This window comes from Magallana gigas, chromosome 8 (assembly GCF_963853765.1).
Source record: "Magallana gigas chromosome 8, xbMagGiga1.1, whole genome shotgun sequence".
NCBI classification, from domain to species: domain Eukaryota; kingdom Metazoa; phylum Mollusca; class Bivalvia; order Ostreida; family Ostreidae; genus Magallana; species Magallana gigas.
The window spans coordinates 10,799,535-10,820,719 of NC_088860.1; the positions used below are offsets into that span (position 1 = coordinate 10,799,535).

Consider the following 21,185-nt stretch of genomic DNA (forward strand, 5'->3'; position numbering starts at 1 on the left):
ATCGTGCATATCCACCAATTCTAAATCAGAAAAAGTACAGTTTTGATATGTGTACTTTGGTCTTTTAGCTAAACGATTGAGACGTACATGTAAAGCATTTTTTTTTGGATTAAGTTATCCCTAGAATTTAAAAAAGTTAAAAATCTGAACTCAATATTTTCTTAACCCTGGACCTATTTTGAAACTCTGTGCATTAAATTTTAATTCAATATAAATGATTGTGCAAGCTGCCCATTCTACATACGAGTAGTTGATTGAATATACACTCATGATCAGGTTTTGTGCACAGAAATAAAAAAGAATATCAGACAAAAGCCGGTAAAAAGTACAGATCTGAGTCAACAAAACAAATAATACTGACAGACAATATTAAAAATTATTTAATCTACATATATACGTGTATTTCCCTTGTCTTGCCGTTTCGAATCAAAGATTAATGTATGCAAGACGATAATGTCAATTTATGTTGTTTTTTAAATTCACACTTATATGACATCTGAAAGTGAGCATCAATATAATTTACATAATATTTACGCTTTAAAATGTTGCTTTTAATTTATTATGTATTTGTATGAAAATGTATATATAATCCCTAGTTTATTTTTTGCATTGATGAATTGATATTATTAAGTAACTATATAGCCTACACGTGTGCCCTTTAGCAAACAAAAATTTTACGCCAGTAGAGATTTTGGATCCGCGGGCAGCATGTGTTTATGTGCGCCTTTTCTCGACTAATCAAATGGTAAGATTTTCAACCAATCGTAAGGGCAGCTGTTCGTCCAATGAGGATCGCGTTCCGGTGCAGGACAGCCAATGGTCGATTTTGGAGGCAAACACGAAACGTGTAAATACCCCGGAATCGGCGCGAGATCGGCACATCATTCTCTGATACCAAACCGATCAAAAGCATCATGTCTGGACGTGGAAAGGGTGGAAAATCAAAGGCCAAGGCAAAGTCCCGATCATCAAGGGCTGGATTGCAGTTTCCAGTAGGTAGGATTCATCGTCTGCTGAGGAAAGGCAATTATGCTGAGCGTGTTGGCGCCGGAGCCCCAGTCTACTTGGCCGCAGTATTGGAATACCTCGCCGCTGAAGTTTTGGAGTTGGCGGGCAATGCTGCCAGAGACAACAAGAAGAGCAGAATCATCCCTCGTCACTTGCAACTGGCCATCAGAAACGACGAGGAACTGAACAAGCTTCTGTCCGGTGTCACCATTGCCCAGGGAGGAGTTCTTCCTAACATTCAGGCTGTTCTCCTACCAAAGAAATCCGGAAGTGGTAAAGGAAAGTCCAGCCAAAGTCAAGAATATTAGACGACCCAGTCTATTTTCAACCAACGGCCCTTTTCAGGGCCACCAAATCGTTCGAAAAGATGCCATTATTCAATATAGAAAATCGTGTACATGTTTATTTATTCATAGGGAGAATATTTAAGGTTTTTGTGGGTTACTTCTAAAATGTTTTGGTAAACAAGAGGGTTGAAACGTTAGATTTAAAATAATTCGATGACCAGCAGATTCTGCAAATCTAAACAGCTAAAGTGCTTATTTTGTGGTATGGGACACCTCCTTTATGTGACGTGCTTCCTACCTTAGTAAACAAAATGAAGTATAATTTTGTAAATTTCCTTCTTTCCCAAAACAGTAGAGTTACCTAATGGCAAAGCGCAATGGGTTACTAGTAGGTCATTTATTACGAATATGTAATGTCGTGAAAGAGTCCCATTTGGCCTTTTATAATATTTAACACTCCTAAAAGTTTTTAAACATTTTTGGTCAAAAACTGCAAAATTCAAAACTTAGGAAAGTATTTCGATTATAATGTTCTTTTATCCACATTGATATCGACAGGTGCCCTACACCACCTTATTGACAGACCTAATGCACGTCGCAGTTTCTACTCTCTCTCTCTCTCTCTCTCTCTCTCTCTCTCTCTCTCTCTCTCTCTCTCTCTCTCTCTCTCTCTCTCTCTCTCTCTCTGATTCTTATTAGCGAACAAAAAATATAACTAGTTGACGCATGTCTACTTCCATTTTTATTTTGAAGTCTCAAGTGATTATGGTGAAAAAAAAATGACATTGAACATTGGACATTATATATTCTTAATTAAAAGTGCATAGATTTTTTCCCTACAAAATCGACAACAAAGCAAACTAGACATTTTCTCATGATTTGTTCCATTATAATTTGGATGATGTTCATGCTTAAATCAGACAAATTATCAAACGGCTACATCTGAGTCTTGAACAGATTCATTTCTTCAGACTGCAAAACCACATACACGACCATTTGCATCTATTTATCAAATCATGCCGGAGGTACACACTGAACAGATAGCATTACGTGAGGTGTCAGTTGCCACAGTCTGTACTTAGCATGGATATCTTTAATTATTTTTCTATATGCATTTTGGAAATGAATTATAGAAAGATGTTTTACTTCACTGTAGCTGCCCCATATATAATGTATTGTAGTTGCAAGAGTTTATCCTTGATGTACATGGAACAGTATACTGATAATCAATATTTATGATCTCCTTGAAGTGCCAATGAATATTTGTAGGAATGTGTTAGTTTTCTAGGCTTTTATATTTATACCATCTATTTTCCAACAAACAAAAGAAGTATCTGCAATCTGAAAATTGCCACCATTGTAATTCGGTGTTTTGTGTATATTTGTTCACTTTGGTTAAAAATGTAGCAACAAAGATTTGTACACTAAATGTGTACTCAGAATCAACCAGCAACTAAAATATAGTTTTAAAAATACACTTACTTCATAATATCTACTTGATCACAGATAGATAACACTCACTTCAAGTAATTACAGATTTTGAACAATTTTTTTTTCTTTCCTGTCCTCCCAAATATTTGTTAGTTACTTTTTCAGGTAAATTTCAACAAATATTGTCAGATCTGAGGAAAAACTGATCTTGTTCAATAAGAAGAAGAGGGAAAGAAAAATCAAAGAATCACATGTTCTAGGCTTCCAACTATCTACATTCATTCTAAAAATATGAAAAACTGAAACTCAAAAAGATTAGAAATTAAGGATAAAATAATCGCACAGCACTACTGATAACCTATGTAATTAAAGGGTTACTGTACACAAGACGAATAGTAACCAAACAGACATTACAACTAGTTGACTATGTACAAAACAAGATGTAAATACCCACATAATATATACACTATGCATATACACATACCAAAAAGGAGAAAATCATGCACACAGTTCGCATAAACTAAATACAATGTAGTTATATAGGGACTAAAAAAGACACACAACATAAATAATAACTTGAATTAAATTGGATGATATGACGATTATGTGACTGACATGAAATCTGGAACACTTTTAAGGGAACACTTAACCACATTGTGTATAAAATCAGCACTTCTACACTCTGTACATCTTTGTGTTACGTTTCATTATTGGTATGCAATACTTTTGTGTTTGTAGTTTAATACAACCTGGCAGTTTCTTGTGTTTCTGCTGAATAGTGAGACAAGTGAATGTAAAGTCATGAACACAAACTTCAATGTTTTGTGTAGATCTTCCTACTTTATGATGTAAAATATTTCAAAGCATTTTACAATGGCACCATTTTACATAATCAGGAAAGGGTTTTTTATGTGAAGAATGATTAATCAGTGTATAGTGCATGTATTTGCTGTGAATATTACAGTTAAAGAATATGAAAATTACTAATGTTAAGGCGCAGATAATTTTGCAACCTGGAATCTATAAGCATAATGTAATGAGTTATGGATTTGAAACAAACACAAGCCCCACGAATCATGTTGCCTCCAAATACTCCAAATTTATCACAGTCAGATACCACACAATGATTATCAACCCCTGCCATTCAAACATATAACAATAACCAAGTACAAGTAAAATCTTCCAGGCCACAACGGGAAATGACAAGTCTGGCTACTGTACATGGTGTAACGAACACACTAGGTTATAATATCTAACACCTGGGATTTCCATGAGAATTGAGAGACTATGACATCATATACGTATTCAATTATATCCACACAGGTTCCATGCAAAACAACAACTCAAGAATCAAAATATATATATATATATATATATATATATATATATATATATATATATATATATATATATATATATATATATATAAATGAAAAAAAAAAAATGAAATGTAACATTACATCAAAAGCTGGAAGGAAAAAAATCATCTTGATTCAAGAGAAGAAATACACTGGAAAGTGCAGTAAATAAATGCAAGATACATTTGATAATTATATCATGATGTGAGGCTGGAATCATAAAGCATCTTCATGTCTGAAAGATCCACAATGCTGCTTTACATTTGTCTGCTGCCACTTCTTCTCTTTGACTGTATCTCTTGGCCAGCACTAAAGTAGCTTCCGTTTACCAAGTTCTGCCTTGACAGGCTTGCAGAGATATTGTTTCTCTCCTAGAATAAAACTCTTGTGCACCGTAGAGTCCAGATATCTGCCTCTCGGAACTTCCGATTTGAACAGAATCCATTATCTCCGACATATTCACAGGGTTGATTAACTCATGTCTACCGGACTAGACCTGTCTGTGTCACTGTCATCTGAAAAGTCCTCAGACGGGGTTTCTGTGGCCCGCGAATGTATGTCCGAGTGAGAGCCCATATTAGAGTCTTGTGAATATATATTGGCCACCTCAATGTCCATGTCGTTGCTACTACTCCCTGAAGATTGGACGGAAGGTTGGGCTGGGACTTTATACCTGGAAAAATAAATTGATTATTATTTTCCCCTTCAAGTCACTAGCACAAACATATTTAACACTTCTGTATACATGGTAATACACCAAAGATTAATTTGAATCCATTTATAAAATCTTAAGATTTGGTGCATTTCAAACAGGGATACATTATAGAAGGAAGTATTCTAATATTACAGAAGCAATTTTATTTTACATTTTTAAAATAGTGGGGACATTTTGGGGAAATGCAATTAAGCACAAGTAACAACAATTTAAATTGTTAAACAACTGAAAATTTGTTTATTTGCACTCAATATAAAGTATTAAATCTGTTACCTGGAAGACCCTTCTTCTGCTGACATAGGTCTGATACCACTTGGACCAGAGTTTGCCATTCCACCATTGGCTAAGTCTACAATAACAAATAATAGATTATACACAACACATAGTATAAACAAACAAGAGGCCCAGGGGCCACATCGCTCACCTGAGCAACAATTGCCTTAATTCTGATCAAATTAGCATTACAGTATCAAAATATCTTGACAACTAAGTACAGTAGATCTTGCTAAAAAAAATAGAAAATCTGTCAATTTTTATCCACCTCTTTTTTTGGGTAAATACCAAGTCCCTTTTGTTGTTGTACCTGTAAGAAGATTTTTCTCTATTCCAATTTACCCCCCCCCCCCTCCATTTCGTGGCCCCCCTTTTCTCTAGGGAATCATGGTTTCATCAAACTTAAATCTGCATAACCTGTGCTTTCACACTAAGTACTGAGTTTTGGACCGAAAACTTTCCCAGAATATTTTTAAAGATTTTTCTCTATATATTCCTATGTAAAAATTCAAACTGCCGTCACGGCCCAGCCCTATCACTAGGGACTGTGATTTTGCAAACTTGAATTTACACTATCCGAGGATGCCTCTACACAAGTTTAGGCTTTTCTGGCCAAATAGTCTTTAAAAAGAAGATATTAAAGATTTTCTCTATATATTCCTATGTAAAAATTCATCCCCCATTGTGGCCTCACCATACCCCATGACTATTATTTAAACAAACTTGAATCTTTACGATCTTGGGATGCTTCCACTTAAATTTGGGCTTTCCTGGCCTTATAGTTTTGAGAAGAAGATTTTTAAAGATTTTCTCTATATATAAAAATTTATCCCCCATTGTGGCCCCGCCCTACCCCCAGGGACCATGATTTGAATAAACTTGAATCTACATTATCTGAGGATGGTTACAATTTGAGCTTTCTTGGCCATAAAGTTTTGAAAAGAAATTTTTTTAAAGATTTTCTCTATATATTCCTATATAAAAATTTATCCCCTAATTGTGGCCCCACCCTACCCCTGGGGACCATGATTTGAACAAACTTGAATCTACACTATCTGAGGATGCTTCCACTCAAATTTAAGCTTTTCTGGCCTTATATGTTTTGAGAAGAAGATTTTTAAAAAATTTTTCGATATATTCCTATGTTAAACATGACCCCCCTCTTGTGGCCCCACCCTACCCCCGGGGACCATAATTTGAACAAACTTGAATCTACACTACCTGAGGATGCTTCCATTTTAAATTGAGCTTTTCTGGCCTGATAGTTTTTTAGAAGAAGATTTTTAAAGATTTTGTCTATATATTTCTATGTAAAACTTGATCCCCTAATTGTGGCCCCACCCTAGCCCCGGAGACCATGATTTGAACAAACTTAAATCTACACTACCTGAGGAAGCTTCCACTTTTATTTGAGCTTTTCTGGCCTAATAATTTTTTAGAAGAAGATTTTTAAAGATTTTCTCTATATATTCCTATGTAAAACTTGATCCCCCCATTGTGGCCCCACCCTACCCCTGGGGACCATGATTTGAACAAACTTGAATCTACACTACCTGAGGAAGCTTCCACTTTGATTTGAGCTTCTCTGGCCTAATAATGTTTTAGAAGAAGATTTTTAAAGATTTTCTCTATATATTCCTATGTAAAACTTGATCCCCCCATTGAGGCCCCACCCTACCCCCGGGGACCATGATTTGAACAAATTTGAATCTACACTATCTGAGGAGGCTCCCATTTTAATTTGAGCTTTTCTGGCCTGATAGTTTTTTAGAAGAAGATTTTTAAGGATTTTGTCTATATATTTCTATGTAAAACTTGATCCCCCCATTGTGGCCCCTCCCTACCCCTGGGGACCATAATTTGAACAAACTTGAATCTACACTACCTGAGGATGCCGCCACACAAGTTTGAGCTTTTCAGGCCGAATAGTTTTTGAGAAGAAGATTTTTGAAAAATACCAACAAATTTTCAATAATTCTCAATTATCTCCCCTTTAAAGAGGGCGTGGCCCTTCATTTGAACAAACTTGAATCCCCTTCACCTAGTGGTGCTTTGTGCCAAATTTGGTTGAAATCTGCCCAGTGGTTCTTGAGAAGAAGATGAAAATGTGAAAAGTTTACAACGCCGACAACGATAACGACGACAGACAACGGACAAATTGTGATCAGAAAAGCTCACTTGAGCCTTTGGCTCAGGTGAGCTAAAAATCAGAATTCTAAACCTTATTTTACTGATTAGGGAGATTTCTGCAGCTTGTTCATGCTACTAGTATATTTCTTTAATGTTTTTACATACATCTTTTTCAACCCCCCATATTGGAAGAATGTATATCGTCAAATAATAGTTTTTAGTGCATGTAATTCAGGCAAAGACAAATAAACATCTGAAAGTTGTTCAGAGTCAATTTTTAGGCATCATAAATATTTTTAAGTACAAAAAAAAATCTGCGTTCTTAATTTATTCTTGTCTGAAATACAATAGTCGTTGACTCACCTATCACATATGGTTCTAAAGCTCTGGGGACCATTTTAATAGCTCGGGTGACATCCTTAGGATTACACTGACCCTTCTCTAGACCAAGGGCCATCCCCATTCTCTTCAACACCTCAATATCATCATGAATTTCAAAGGTGTTGTCAAAGTTGAATAAATATTCATATCTACAAGCACATTTATATAAAAATCAAATTCACTTGCTACTGAACAGAATCCAAATACTATTAGCATTTCAGGATTAGATATGTAATTTTAAGTTTGAACAAATCAAAAAATTCAACTAAATAATACATTACAAAGTCAAAACTCATACTTGTCATTGGATATGGAACAGTCAATGACAGTTTTTTTGCTGGTGTTGACAATAATGAAAGGCAGTTGTATTGCTGAGTTCTGTGGAGGGGGTCCCTGTGTGGTTTCCAGTTCTCTGTTTCTTATCACAAGGTTCTTGAATGCAATTTGCTGTTAATAAAGCAAAACACTCACTGTAAAGTTGTAAACATATTACATTTGGTGATGCATTCTATTTAGCATTTTTAGGAGGAAGGCAGCTTCACTAAATCAAGCACATTAATGCCATGCATAAATGTATATAGATAGGAACATTCAGAAATTTGCCATATCAAATCCAGGTTTATTCAGTGTAAAATTAATTTCTTCAAAATATCATACACACTAACTACAATACAATTACAGTAGTTAAGATTCAGGAGCATTATGAAGAGAATGAATTGATTATGTCTATATATATCAATTACCTGTAGAATAAGCTCCTGCAGCTGTTGGGTTTTGTGTTTGATTCTTTCTAGCCTTTTTTGTTTTTCAATCTGTAAAAACAATATTTCAATTTTCAAGCTTTATTCATAACTTGACTCTTAATTTCAAAACATTAACAAGTTTCAAAATAATTATTAAATATTAATACACAATTTTTTCAATAACATTTAATTAGTTATAAACTTGTCTTAATTAATTCATACTTCATACATAAATAGTACTTATCAGTTTTTCTACAAATTATGTTGTTCATATTCAGCATTTTCCACTAATCTTCAATGTTTTCTTGTGATTTTTTTATTCTTAACAAAACCCTACCTCCAAGTTTTGGCACTCTTGAGCTGAGTTTGTAGGCAATCCTATCCATTTGATTTCTTTCTTTTCTTTAGAAATGATATTCATTGCCATCAATACATTTAAGGCATCGTATACTCTTCTCCTTATGTTCTTCTGGTCATAAGCCTGAAAGTTTAAATGAAAAAAAATATAAAAATGCATAAAATAAACATAAAATGATAAGCAACATAAGATATCATGTCTGGTATTTGTTTTCTATGGAAAAATGAAGTAAATATTTAAATGACACCTGTTTTGTATTATTGTGAAACCCAACACACATTTTAATTTAGTTCAAACATCTACATCCTTGAAATGAAACTGATTCTGCAGGTGTGTAATTTGGTGAAAGTTTGTAACTTTCTAGTGGATGAAAAATCATTTCGCTACTTTGATGCCAGAAAATCAGTTCAAGCAGCTTTCAGTTTATAGATTAATAAATAATTTCATTTGATCAAACTTCATATAATTTCAAACAATTTGTTCTGTAGCAGATGTACATACGCACATCACTGGTTTTTTTACTTAATCAGCATCATAAAATAGCAATTTATTATTCATCATAAATAAATTTTCAGCAATAACTTTTATAGTTTACACCAAATCTAAAGTTTTCAAAGGATCCAATTAATTCATACCTGATCAGAGGGGGAAGTCAAGTTTCGTGGGTCACTGAATTCTGCCACTAGTTCATCGGCCACTTCATTGTAGGACGTCACTCCTTTCCTTTGAACCTTTTCGCACACTTTCATGGAGAAATGTCGCAGCCCCTTACCACCCTTTTCACCTTTCTTGCCCCTTTTCCTGGAGAAACAAAACATGAAAATGAGTGGATATGTACAAATGCTTTTTATTAAACATTTTTGTGAAAAAGTAAATAATGTCAGTAGATTACTAATTTAACACAAGAAATGAATATCCGCATAAATTGCGTGAAGCACCTCTCACAGATCTTAAAGTCTCTTCATTAGTTTTCTAGTAAACAATAATAAAATTATAATAAGAGTTTGACCTTTGTGATTTTATATTCTTGCAACTGAACACAAAATGACCAAATTGTGAAATGATGTATTCACTTAAAATAAGGAATTCAGAACACCAAAGCTTAACATTATTTTAAATACCAGAACAGATAGATACTGACCCAAACCCATCATCAGCCTCTATTGTGAAATCTGAGGCCCTCTTCTGTGCTGCTCCACTCCTCCAGGAGATGTCTATAGGGATCATAGGTTGTCTGGGACTACTAATAGTCTGTATAACCTGTTGGGCTGTGAGCTGGAATAGTGGACATATTCATTGGTCACTTGTCAATCATCAACAATACATCTACATGTTATTTTTTTTACAAGACCAATATTTGGTTAACACTTACTCAATCAACTATCAAATCTTCATATATTTATAAATTATCTCTTAAAAAATTCTATCAATTCTTAAATTCTTCTTGAGATGACATATTTCAAATGGTATGCGGTAAATTAAATTTAAATTAACAAATTAATAGAGAACATGATATATTCAATGGGGATATCTGTAAAACTTTATTATCTGTCTATTTTTTCCATCTAACAAATATGGTACCTGTTTTGGAAGAATTGTGTGCTCTTTCAGTGGAGACATTTTTGCTGGAGATGTAGTTGATATTGGCACAGCAACCAACTGCACTGCTGCACATGAAAAAAACCCACATAATCTATTAAACAGCTAGTCCCAAGATACACCATTTTCATTCAACAAGAGGCCGACAGGCCTTGACGACCTCTTGAGTACCATAGCCCTTAGATGGACCTGTCAGGGAGTCCCATGTTTTCATTTTGAAATTCATTCTGAAGTCTAAAAATATATATATATATATATATATATATATATATATATATATATATGGAGGTAAAGAAGATTTTGTATTATTTAATCAATTTCCCTATATGGCCATATTATTATTTGCCCCGATTTAAGGCTAGAACACCTGACCTAGGGGCCATGAATTTCACAATTTAGGTAGAGGGCTTCATTGACATTATAACCATGCTTTTAGTTTTATACAAACACATATGGGAGTAGAGAGGAATATTTTCTCAGATTTAATCAATTTTTATAAATGGCTACGTTAGCCCCATTCTAGGGCCTGAACCCCTGACCCATGAATTCACTGAACCCCTGACCCATGAATTCACAATTTTGATAGAGGGCTTCATGGACATTATAACTATGCATTTAGGTTTTTTTCCAATATGTGTGGGAGTAGATAAGAAGATTTTTGAATTTTTTTATATTTTTTTTTCATATTAAGCACCAACCCATAAGCATGAGGCCCTGGGGTTGGTAAGGTCATAAGTTTCACAATTAAGATTTCTCTTATCCTAGAAATGCTTAAAATTGGTAACAATTGGCCTTATAGTTTTCAAGAAGTCAAAAATGTTAAATTGTTAGTGTATGTCAAGTGATGACATACGAAGACCAATTGCAATAGGTCATGAGTAGCTATACTCATGTGACCTTAAAAGCCATCACTACAACAGACGCCCCCTCCCAAAAAAAAAAAATTATAAAAACTTTCTACTTGAAGAAAATATGTTCCCCCTCTTATGGCTTGTAAAATTTAAGAACTTCAAAATTTACCTTTCCCACCAGCTTGGACAGTCTGAAAGCCTGCAATTTCTCCATTAGCGTCAAGCAACCCAGCCTGCAAACAAAGAAGGTAAAAAGTAAGATTGAAGACTAACACCATCTCTTGTCATCTGAAATAAATTTTTAGTATTCAATGAGGTATTGAAAGTCGTTTTGTAATTTCACCTAATGGAGCAGCATCTGTTCATGCCGTAACCTTTATGACCCATTAACTTTCACTTTTTTCATTTGTCAATGGTATTTAAATTTACTCCACCTTGTGCTTATTATTCTGTTAAAACACCTGCTAGACAAAATGCATGCGTTTGCAAATTGAGCACAGGTACCACCTGCATATTTTCACTGTGACAGTAAGCCTTCAATAGACACTCGAAATACACTGAGAAGCTAGGTTTATTATTCAAAACATTATACAAGCACCAACACCCAACTATAACAGCCAATGACTGGAAAATTCAATCAATTGAACCATTTCTCATAATCTACAATTCCTGTGGGGAGCACACACCTCTGGTCTTTAAATATTATGCAAGTTTTTATTCCAAAAGATGATTTAAGATTACACTCATTCATTTGAGGACATTATGGTTTTGTATATCTTTTGATCCTTGAGTGTGCTAAACTTCTCAAGTACTGTATCTTTTCTTTAGTTTTCCTGTCATTGCATATCTTCCAGTTACAAATTATTTTCAGAAATTACATATCACTCTGGAAAAACCTAAATTCAACAACCCACACAAAAAATCTTTAACAGCAGAGCAAAATAGTAAATACTTGATAAAACGGTATTATCTAAACTAGTACAAATTCATTTACAATGCCAACTAATACCAGTGTTTACAAAATGAAGTTAAAATCTAACAATCTTATGCAAATTCATTCATCCAAACAAACAAAAGTAAAACCAAACAGTCTCAACTGTTTGTGCATGCATGGTCTGTATATTTACCGGCCAGTTTTAATGGTATACTTATCATAGATTAAGCTACTTGTATAGATCCTGTCCATAATAAACTACTCCTACACCTATTCAACAGGAACCCACATATTATTGGACATCTTATAATATTAGGGTGCAATCTTATTCAGTGTAAAGTTTTACAATTAATGCAAACTTTGCCAATAATAAAAAGTTTTAAAATCTAATTCCAATATAAGTCAATAACTTTCAGATATCCACTTTAAAAATCTGAAATCCAAGGTAAGAACAAACCCAAATGTTGTGACAAAAACTTTAATTCCCCTTTAAGAAAATGGGTTTCCTGCTTAACTAGAATTCCAACAGTTCTCTAATCTTTAATCAGTATTATGGCAAAACTGTAAATTTCAGAAGAAAGGATGTCAACATGACCCAGTTCATAAACAACCTAGTTCAAAACAAAGGGAGCATGAAAACAAGGCATGTTACAGAAGTTGTACCTCTTCTTGCACAAGCATTTCTTTCCCTCCTTATGTCAATCCAAATGAATTCCCATGTGAAGGCATGTGCTTCCACAAACAACAAAGAAGCCTCAACTTCAGAGGCGACCAGCAGTGTCACCTATAGTCTGTTTCAGTTTGCCCCCTGATCCATAACACTTCCTATCTAGGTCAACTATCCAACACACACACATTACCGTTAGGAGCAAGTTTATTGCTTCTTTTAAATAATTTTGCCACCCTGCCATTAAGGCCTGTCTTTCTAATTAACAAACAAAATGAGTTTTAACAAACTACTTCTATTCATATTTTTTGTTTCATTTCTTGTTCCTTATAAGAAGATATGGACTAATGACAAAGGAAGCCAGGCATGGGTTGTAATGATTCAAAACAGCTGTATGTAAATAAAGCAAGGTTGACTGAATCTCTATGAGAATGGCTTAGCTAAGCATTGTTACTAGAATGAAAAAAAAAACCATGAGTGATAATTATATCACACCTAAATTTAAGATATTTTAAAAGTATCTTAGATTATTAAATAATAAATGAATTGTATTGCCATCAACATATATAATTTAACTGTTATATAGTTTTTGTTGGTGATTGAGCAATGAACTTGACGTCATCAGCATGCACCTTTTCAGATAAGACTAGTTCAATGAAGGCCAGTGCCATTAATTGGTTCATTATTCTGATCCACTTAAAATATTCATAATTCAGCTCATATTTCATATTCCACTGTCCTATTCAGGCATTTCGAGAATACCGTGTCACATCAATGTAAAAGAATCCGACCACCAGCAATAAAACGAAGCATGCACAAGTGACAAGATCAATATCTTAGATCTTCCTCCATTTATTGCTTAAACTCTTTCACAGTCCACAAAGTTTCAAACATGTACTCTTTTGAACAAAATTTATCAGAGATGACGGGTGTCTAATTACATCTGCAATCACTAGAAGCATATTTGGTCCTTATCTTATACATGTACCTAAACATATCCACAGCCACTTTTTTTGGACATCATGTCTGTGGATTTTTTCTTATGGTACCATAAAATCTGTACTTACACATGTACTTGCAAACATGCACAAAATAACATTTTCAAATCTGTATTTATGGTACTTGATCTTAACAAAACATTGGTCAAGAGGAACATCTACATTCTAACCAAGAAAATAGAATACAATGTACTAGTGCAGGGCTCTACATTAACCTTTTCCCAATTGTCCATTTGGACAAGTGGCTGAGACATTTATTTGTTAGAACCTTTACTTGTCTGAAAAATTTTCAATATTTAAGATCAAATATTGTCAACTTGAAAACTACAGTTCTGTATTACTAAAATAAAGTCCTTTATTATTGATTATTCTTGCTATAATTAATAACCTGACTTTTCAAATGGAAATTTAAAGTATCTTTAATAAATACTATACTTTTACCCGTGCGTGCACGGGTTGACATTGCATATGATATCAGGCATTTACAAAATATATACATCAAAACACTGTATATTGTTGACATTTGCATAACGAAACTTCAAGCCTACAATAATATGCTGTTAATTTCACTACACTCTGCTGAGTTGGAATAATCTAACTGTGTCTCGGGAAATGCCTTCATCACATTCAAAATGCCTCCATCGTGGGAACCCACGGGTTTTCTATCCGTTACACTGCAGTGTAACGGATAGAAAAATCATGGGTTCCGACATGAATTGCCTCCCATATACCCGTAATGTAGCAGAAAATTGCTGAATCGCTCCAAAACGATTTTGGAGAAAATTAAGTAGCATTGAATATTACAGTCAAATTGTTCACAAAAACCATTTTGAAGCTGTAAATACCTTTCCTCGAAAAGTTTAAATCTATAATTCAGAATCCAACATATTTCAACAACGTTTTTTACACATCTTGTTGACATTCAAAACTCTCGGGATTTTTTTCTTGTAAATGCACTGTCTTAGAGTTATCTTCCGTATTTTCTTTGATGAACATGAAAAAATTTCCAATGAAAATTAACACACATTTGTTTTATTGTTTCCAAGTTTATCCATGCAAATATGATATTGTGGAAACATAAAATAAAGAGCCTCTAGTGATTTAGCGTGAATGTAATGCGCATGCGCAAGATTATAAAATCAAAAAAATTCAGATGATTTCCGGAATTTTTTGAGGAATTTTCGTTGATTATTAATTAAAGAAGCCTGATTGAGAAAATTTTTTAAAAAAATTGGTAATCTTTAAGTACCAATGATGTTTAAAATATATAAAACAAAAGACAGTACCCTTCCGATTTATCGGTATTAAAACTAAAAAATTCGAGTCTATTATTTTAATAAAGTAGTATAGATATTTCTTCCATGTAAGATTAAACATGATTTGTCAGCTGTAGCTTTGTCATGGCAAATTTTACAAGACATTTTAGCATCAGATTTAACTGTTTGTTATCTGCTATTGCATTCTCAGCTGTTTTTTAAGCTAAACATGTAAAGTCATCAAAGTCTATCAATGATTCCTCCAAAAATTATTTTTCTTTCCATAATCCTTTATCTTTACTACCTTTTGTTACTTTGTCCTTCTAAACGTGTGTTTGGTCCGGTGAATCAAAACTTTGTAAGAAATAAGATCCACACCTTTACAATTCATTAATGAAAGTTGTTTGAAATTAGTGAACTTCAATCCCAATCAAGAGTATCTCAATTTCATTGAAATTGAATAACTAATCAATAAACTTATAACAAGACTACGGATAAACTAATCACAAAACTTTATTTTCTTTTTTTGGAGACTTCTTTACATAAAAATGCACTTGCCCAGTCGGACAAGTGAACATTGCTCAATATTCACCTGTCCATATCTTTTTTCAACTGGCACAGGACAAGCGTTAATGTCGAGCCCTGTAGTGTTAACTTCATGATTTCTGTTGGTGTTAAAGTGGGTAAATGCATCTTTTTATGTTTTGTTTTGAAGAAAGAAAAATAATTTGATTACATTGGTTTTTAAAACAGTAAAATAGTGTAAAATAGCTATTATGGCATTAGTAGCTTTTAGACAGTAAGACTACACTGTAGAATGCACATAAAACTCAGTTTTCAAAAGGTTAAACTAATTAAGCAGCCACTATAGCTACTTGGGTACAAATAAACAAATATTTCTTTGCATGTGTTCATATTGTTTTTGTTTGATATGAGCAGTTGGTATCCTTAATTAACTGGAAAATATTAAAGGCTGTATTTGCATGTTATATTTGTTGTCAAACCAAAGCATAAAACAACACGTACAATGCTATCTCTTTGGGGTGTGTCTTTCCCTTTTTCACTACCAGAGGTTAACATGTTTGAAATCACATAAATCCAAATAATTTGGCTTTCTTATTTAGGATTGAAAACAATGCAGGGTTTCAGACTGCCGATGGTCATCGGCCAGACCATCAACCGTTTCCCGATAAAAATTGCAGAAAAAATACACTAAAGCAGCCAAAAATTGCTTATATTTTAATTAAATACTGATCAGAAATAATGAACGGTCATATTCACTTTGTAACAGCCAGTTGTGGTTTGACCATTTATATCCGTTACAATTGTGTCGACTTTTGCAGCTCATTTTTAAACAGCCAATGTAATTTGTGTGTTTATTCTTGATCTACTCTTACTGTTTAGACAATATCTAGCGACATCAACAAAGAGTAATAACTGAGAATAATGCCGCCAGAGAGAGAGAGATGGTCCTTCATGAGCAACGAACATTTTTAAATTTAGGGTTGACAAGTCAGATATCTTCACCTGTATCAACAAATGAGGATGTTAGTGAAATAACAGAACTAGAGATGAAAGGAGTCACGAAAATTTCAAACAGCATGGCTCAGCCCATACCCATGGTGGGTACAGTTTAAGCAGACATATACATTTACGCATGGTACCCAAAACAAAGAAACACCTGGTCAATTGACGAAAATCAGGATAAATGGAGATATTTATGTTAACTTTGATTTTTTAAGTGCATTACACATCTTTAACACAAAGACAGCCAAATGATGCTATGAGTAAAGTTTGCTTGAAATGGGCCAAGTGGTTCTAGAAAAGAAGATGAAAATGTGAAAAGTATGACATGGTCAAAACAGAGGCAGGAAAACTTTGTCAATGATTAGAATTGCTCATTTGGGCCTTCAAATCATCTGAGCTAATTAAAACAATCAGGACAGCCTACTATTGCATCAATATTAAAAGATGCCTTGCAAAACAAGCTGTATCTGTCTTGTCTACTTTAGTAGGGCCTAAAAAAAAAAAATAGTGTGTTTAGGGTAACAGTGATGAAAAAATTAGGTTAGGTAGGTGGGGATTTTTTTTTATTTCATCTATTTTTTTGCCTGAATCCTAAGAATGTTTGTTTGTTTCATATTTAAAAATGTATTTTTTATTGGAAATAAGTTAAAATTCACAGTCGGATAGAATCAGGCATCTAAAAATGGTAGGATCGGGCCATTTTTGTAGGTTAGGTCGGGTTACCCGGAACACACAACTTTTTTTTTTAGGCCTAGGGAAAAGGGTATGGTTGTGGTGATTTTTGGAGATGTAACTGGTGTTGCCAAAGAGCACACACACACACACACACACATTACCTCTTTTGCGACTGGTTCCAGCCCGCTGTCTTTGTAGAAGCGTACAATATCCTGCCTGATCTCCGTTCCATTCCCTGCTGACTTTCCTGGAGTACCAGGCATTATCTTCACTGGGCTCCCACCTTGAACTGCAACATAAACTATTTATTATAGCCGGATACACTTTTATACAGCCAGTTTAATGTAGTCTAAGGCATGATTATTGATGTCACACAGCTTTCTGTTTAATTTTCGTCATAGAACACACTTAATTTTTGCTTAATCTGACAGCATAGAAATGCCAAAACAGTCTTTGACAAATTTCAAAGGATATCCATTGTTTAGATACAAGTTCTCAAATCAAGTTCACTTTTATTGGCTGCATGTACATTATAGTCTAAGCACATTGTGATACCTAAAATTGTCTCATGTTTTGTTTACAGAATTCTACTGGAGTGAGACCAGTTCTCGCCGAGTACCATTTCTCGCCAGTACATTGTGACGTCCTTCTACCAACACATAAAATTATACACAAAAAATGACATCACAATGTACTGGCAAGAAGTGTCGCAAGCAAGTATAGCTGCCCTATCAAATTGTTTTCTCCACGACTGATGATAAATACAATAACCATTATACATCCTTGCGTTGCTTTATATGCCAACATAAATTAACATAGCTTAAGAAATATAATTTTATATAAACAAGGATGAAAACTCTTAAAAGTTAGCATAAAAACATCACCAACATATATAATTTTTTTTACCCAACTTACTGACTGAACAATACACAATACTGGGCATGTAAAAACTAAAGAGCACAATAACCTATAATCAAGTGACAATCACATGTAGAAATAAGGAGGGATAATAGAAGTATGTTGAGGGCTTGCTATGCTACTCTATGTCATGACAGGTGGTGCTAAAACGGAAGTGGGATACACTAGGGGAGCATTACCATCGTCAACCCACAAACTAGCGAGGGTCGTGTTGGAATTCGCCATCGTAAAACGCCAAAAATCTCAATCCGAATCGGTAGAATACTCCACCGCTGTCTCGGCGGTTAGAGTGGATCGCTGTGTCCGTGGCTAGTTTTCCCGAAGTTCTCAACTTCTTTAAAATCCCAATGACAAAATGGCGTCCATTGAAATATCGGAACCCTATTCCGAAGTTGTAAACAAATAAACAGTATTTGAATCCCTTGATTGTCCGTAGTTCAAAGCCATTGTCGATGGTATTGATAAGAGTCATACATGCTTGTTGCTACATACACACTGATGATTAATAAATTTTGAAACAATACCGTACTTTCAATTAAATCGGCTATTCTAGCAAAACGAGCTTGGCGGCGATGAAGACCGAAATGAAATGATTGGTTGAAGTACACACGTGGCGTTACAATGCGACTGCGCAATGGCATACTATTGACAACCTTTAGAGATAATATTGGACAAAGTTACTGAAATTTCAAAGAGTTTTAGCAATAACATTTCCATGGTCCTTATTTATTAAATAGTTTTTTTAATCATTTTGATGCTGGATATCCTAATGCGTTAGAGAAGTGTAAAGGAGTGTTCATCATTATTTTTTTAATATATCTGAATGTACAAAATATTTATATCTAGGCCCTATTAAAAACTATCAATTAATCCACGTTTACCATTTCCAAACTACGTTTACTGAGATAATATTGTAAAGTGAAATATATGTTTATTGTGGGGCAGATTTATAAAAAAAAACGATCAAGTTATTCAAAGTGCAAAGGTAAAATTAAAAGTATAAAAACTAATTAATTCTTTAAACTATTATCTTTCAAAAATATAGAATTTTTTATATTTTTGCACACGAACAGGTCCAGCAAGAAAGCCCATATATACATGTATAGGTACGATGCATGAATGATCGATGAGATTCAGAATGTGTGTGCTACAATATTCCTTTTAATATATAATGCCCCGTTCCATACCCTGTTTTACTTTATTCTACAATTCCATGTTTAGTAAAAGTTATTAACTTCAAAATATTTAATGAATAATAACAATTTTTTTTAAACATGCACATTTTTAAGCACATAACACAACATAATTTTATTAAAAAATTCCCCGTCAGACCTAACTTAAAAAAAATGTTATTTACGAACGCCGAATATTTAAAAAAAGAAAGAAAAATACGGTGGGTCGTTTTTCTTTCCATTGTTTTTAAATACTACACGTAGATCAAAAATAATTAATCAAAAAGTATTTACGGAATATTCGTTATATTACAGGTACATGAACAATGCAAGTTAGAAATTGTTTGACTATTCTGTCGGCTTAATTACATGTATCGTCTGTATGTATGCATAACATTTAAAAACAAATATGCTTATGAAAGGGTAAATGTAATTTTAGGGCCGTTACGTACTAAGAGGAAATACAAGTAATGTCATATGCTATGCACCGCGATTCTTACTGGCGCTGTATTGTATATCTTTATCAAAATTCTAATTTGAATTAACATTTTGATTAAATTTCGTTGAACACCTAACAACATATTGATGTTTTTAGCATGATAAATACGTGACATCGCCGCGTCATGAATTTACGTCTTTTTAAAGGTTTGTATATTTGAATACATTATATACAAACTTCAAAATTTGAAAAAGCTCCAAACAACAAAATGTTTTGAAACAGATATTACATACTTTTTCTATATCTGTTTTAAAAATTGGGGAACGCTACCGTGCATTTCAGATATATCTACGCAATGACTTTTGTCTTTAGCTGCAGAACTGTAGCTCTCCGGGAAAAAAAATATTGTCCAATATTTTTTTCCCCGGAGAGCTACAGTTCTGCAGCTATTTTGTCTTTAGATCAAGGAATAAAAAGGCTGGACATGCGAATAGTGATACGATGCACCTTTGCTTCGATGGATAGAAATCACAGGAAAATGAACTGGAATTGATATATCAACCTTAAATATTGAGAGCTAGTGAACAGGGCACCCTTAAAAGCATATATATCATATTAATAAATAAATTAGATAGAAAGAAGACATCCGCTCTGAAGGAGAGTTAAGGCTAGGTTCTTGCATAATGAGCTATATTATAAAGCTACGTTTATGACTTCTTGAAGAGACCTCGACAAACTGATTGAACATTAAAATTTAATTCTGGTTGTAACGCGCTTTCTGATTGGCTAAAAAAATTATTTTATATCGTATAAAGAATGTTGCCTACGTCATATTAAGACTAACGTTAAAGATGTATCAATACGCCTGACGTTACGTTTGAATTTTGTACAATTTTACGTCATTTTAAAGGTCAAATGACCGTTTTTATCTACAATGAAGAGTAGAAAAATTAAATTGTAAGCAATGAATTCAATATTTATAAGATATAAAATGGTTTGAAACAGTTTACGCTTTTTTATAAACCGCTTCGCGGTTTATAAAGCGTAAACTGCCCCAAACCATTTTTTATCGTATCAAACAAATAAATATTGAATTCATTCCTTAAATAATCCCCCCCCCCCAAAAAAAAAAATAAAAAAAATAAAAAGAGCATCGTGGCCAAATTGTTTAGAGTATAAATTATGATATTCTACCAGAAGGCTAATAATCTACCTCGCTAGCGTGCGGCGACTAGCCTTACCTCATGCTCTACACAAAATATATTATCTTCAGAAATAATTATGACATTACATTAAAATTTTCAGATTTGAACTGAAATAGGTAGATATCTCAGAGCACGAATTTTTGTCACTTTACGCCGATTAAATATTTTTTAAGATTTTATCGTTTCTGTGACATTACTGGGGCTTTTGCATATGACACGCCAAATTCACAAACATGAGCTAAACATTGGTTTACAGTCGA

The 21,185-nt window shown here is 33.7% G+C and overlaps 2 protein-coding genes across 5 annotated transcripts; one reads left to right on the plus strand and one right to left on the minus strand.

The window, feature by feature from the left end:
- Positions 1-869: 869 nt before the first annotated feature.
- On the plus strand, positions 870-1,835 carry LOC105342310 (histone H2A). The gene has a single exon (XM_034472737.2). The coding sequence runs from the start codon at positions 915-917 to the stop codon at positions 1,314-1,316; it is 402 nt and encodes a 133-aa protein (XP_034328628.1). The 5' UTR covers positions 870-914; the 3' UTR covers positions 1,317-1,835.
- Positions 1,836-4,135: 2,300 nt separating this feature from the next.
- Positions 4,136-18,699, minus strand: LOC105342312 (transcription factor Dp-1). 4 transcript variants are annotated; one of them, XM_011449221.4, is made up of 12 exons: positions 18,289-18,699; positions 17,353-17,480; positions 11,304-11,367; positions 10,266-10,351; positions 9,826-9,959; positions 9,320-9,485; positions 8,664-8,807; positions 8,327-8,395; positions 7,882-8,030; positions 7,566-7,732; positions 5,073-5,148; positions 4,136-4,757 (listed from the first exon to the last, which is right to left on the minus strand). In XM_011449221.4, exons 1-12 carry the CDS (start codon positions 18,332-18,334, stop codon positions 4,556-4,558), a joined length of 1,431 nt encoding a protein of 476 aa, XP_011447523.2. In that variant the 5' UTR covers positions 18,335-18,699; the 3' UTR covers positions 4,136-4,555. The 4 variants fall into 4 exon arrangements, with proteins under 4 accessions (XP_011447523.2, XP_011447524.2, XP_065924279.1 ...); XM_011449222.4 differs by lacking the exons at positions 17,353-17,480; positions 18,289-18,699 and adding an exon at positions 12,732-12,866; XM_066068207.1 differs by lacking the exons at positions 17,353-17,480; positions 18,289-18,699 and adding an exon at positions 11,569-11,721.
- Positions 18,700-21,185: the final 2,486 nt, after the last annotated feature.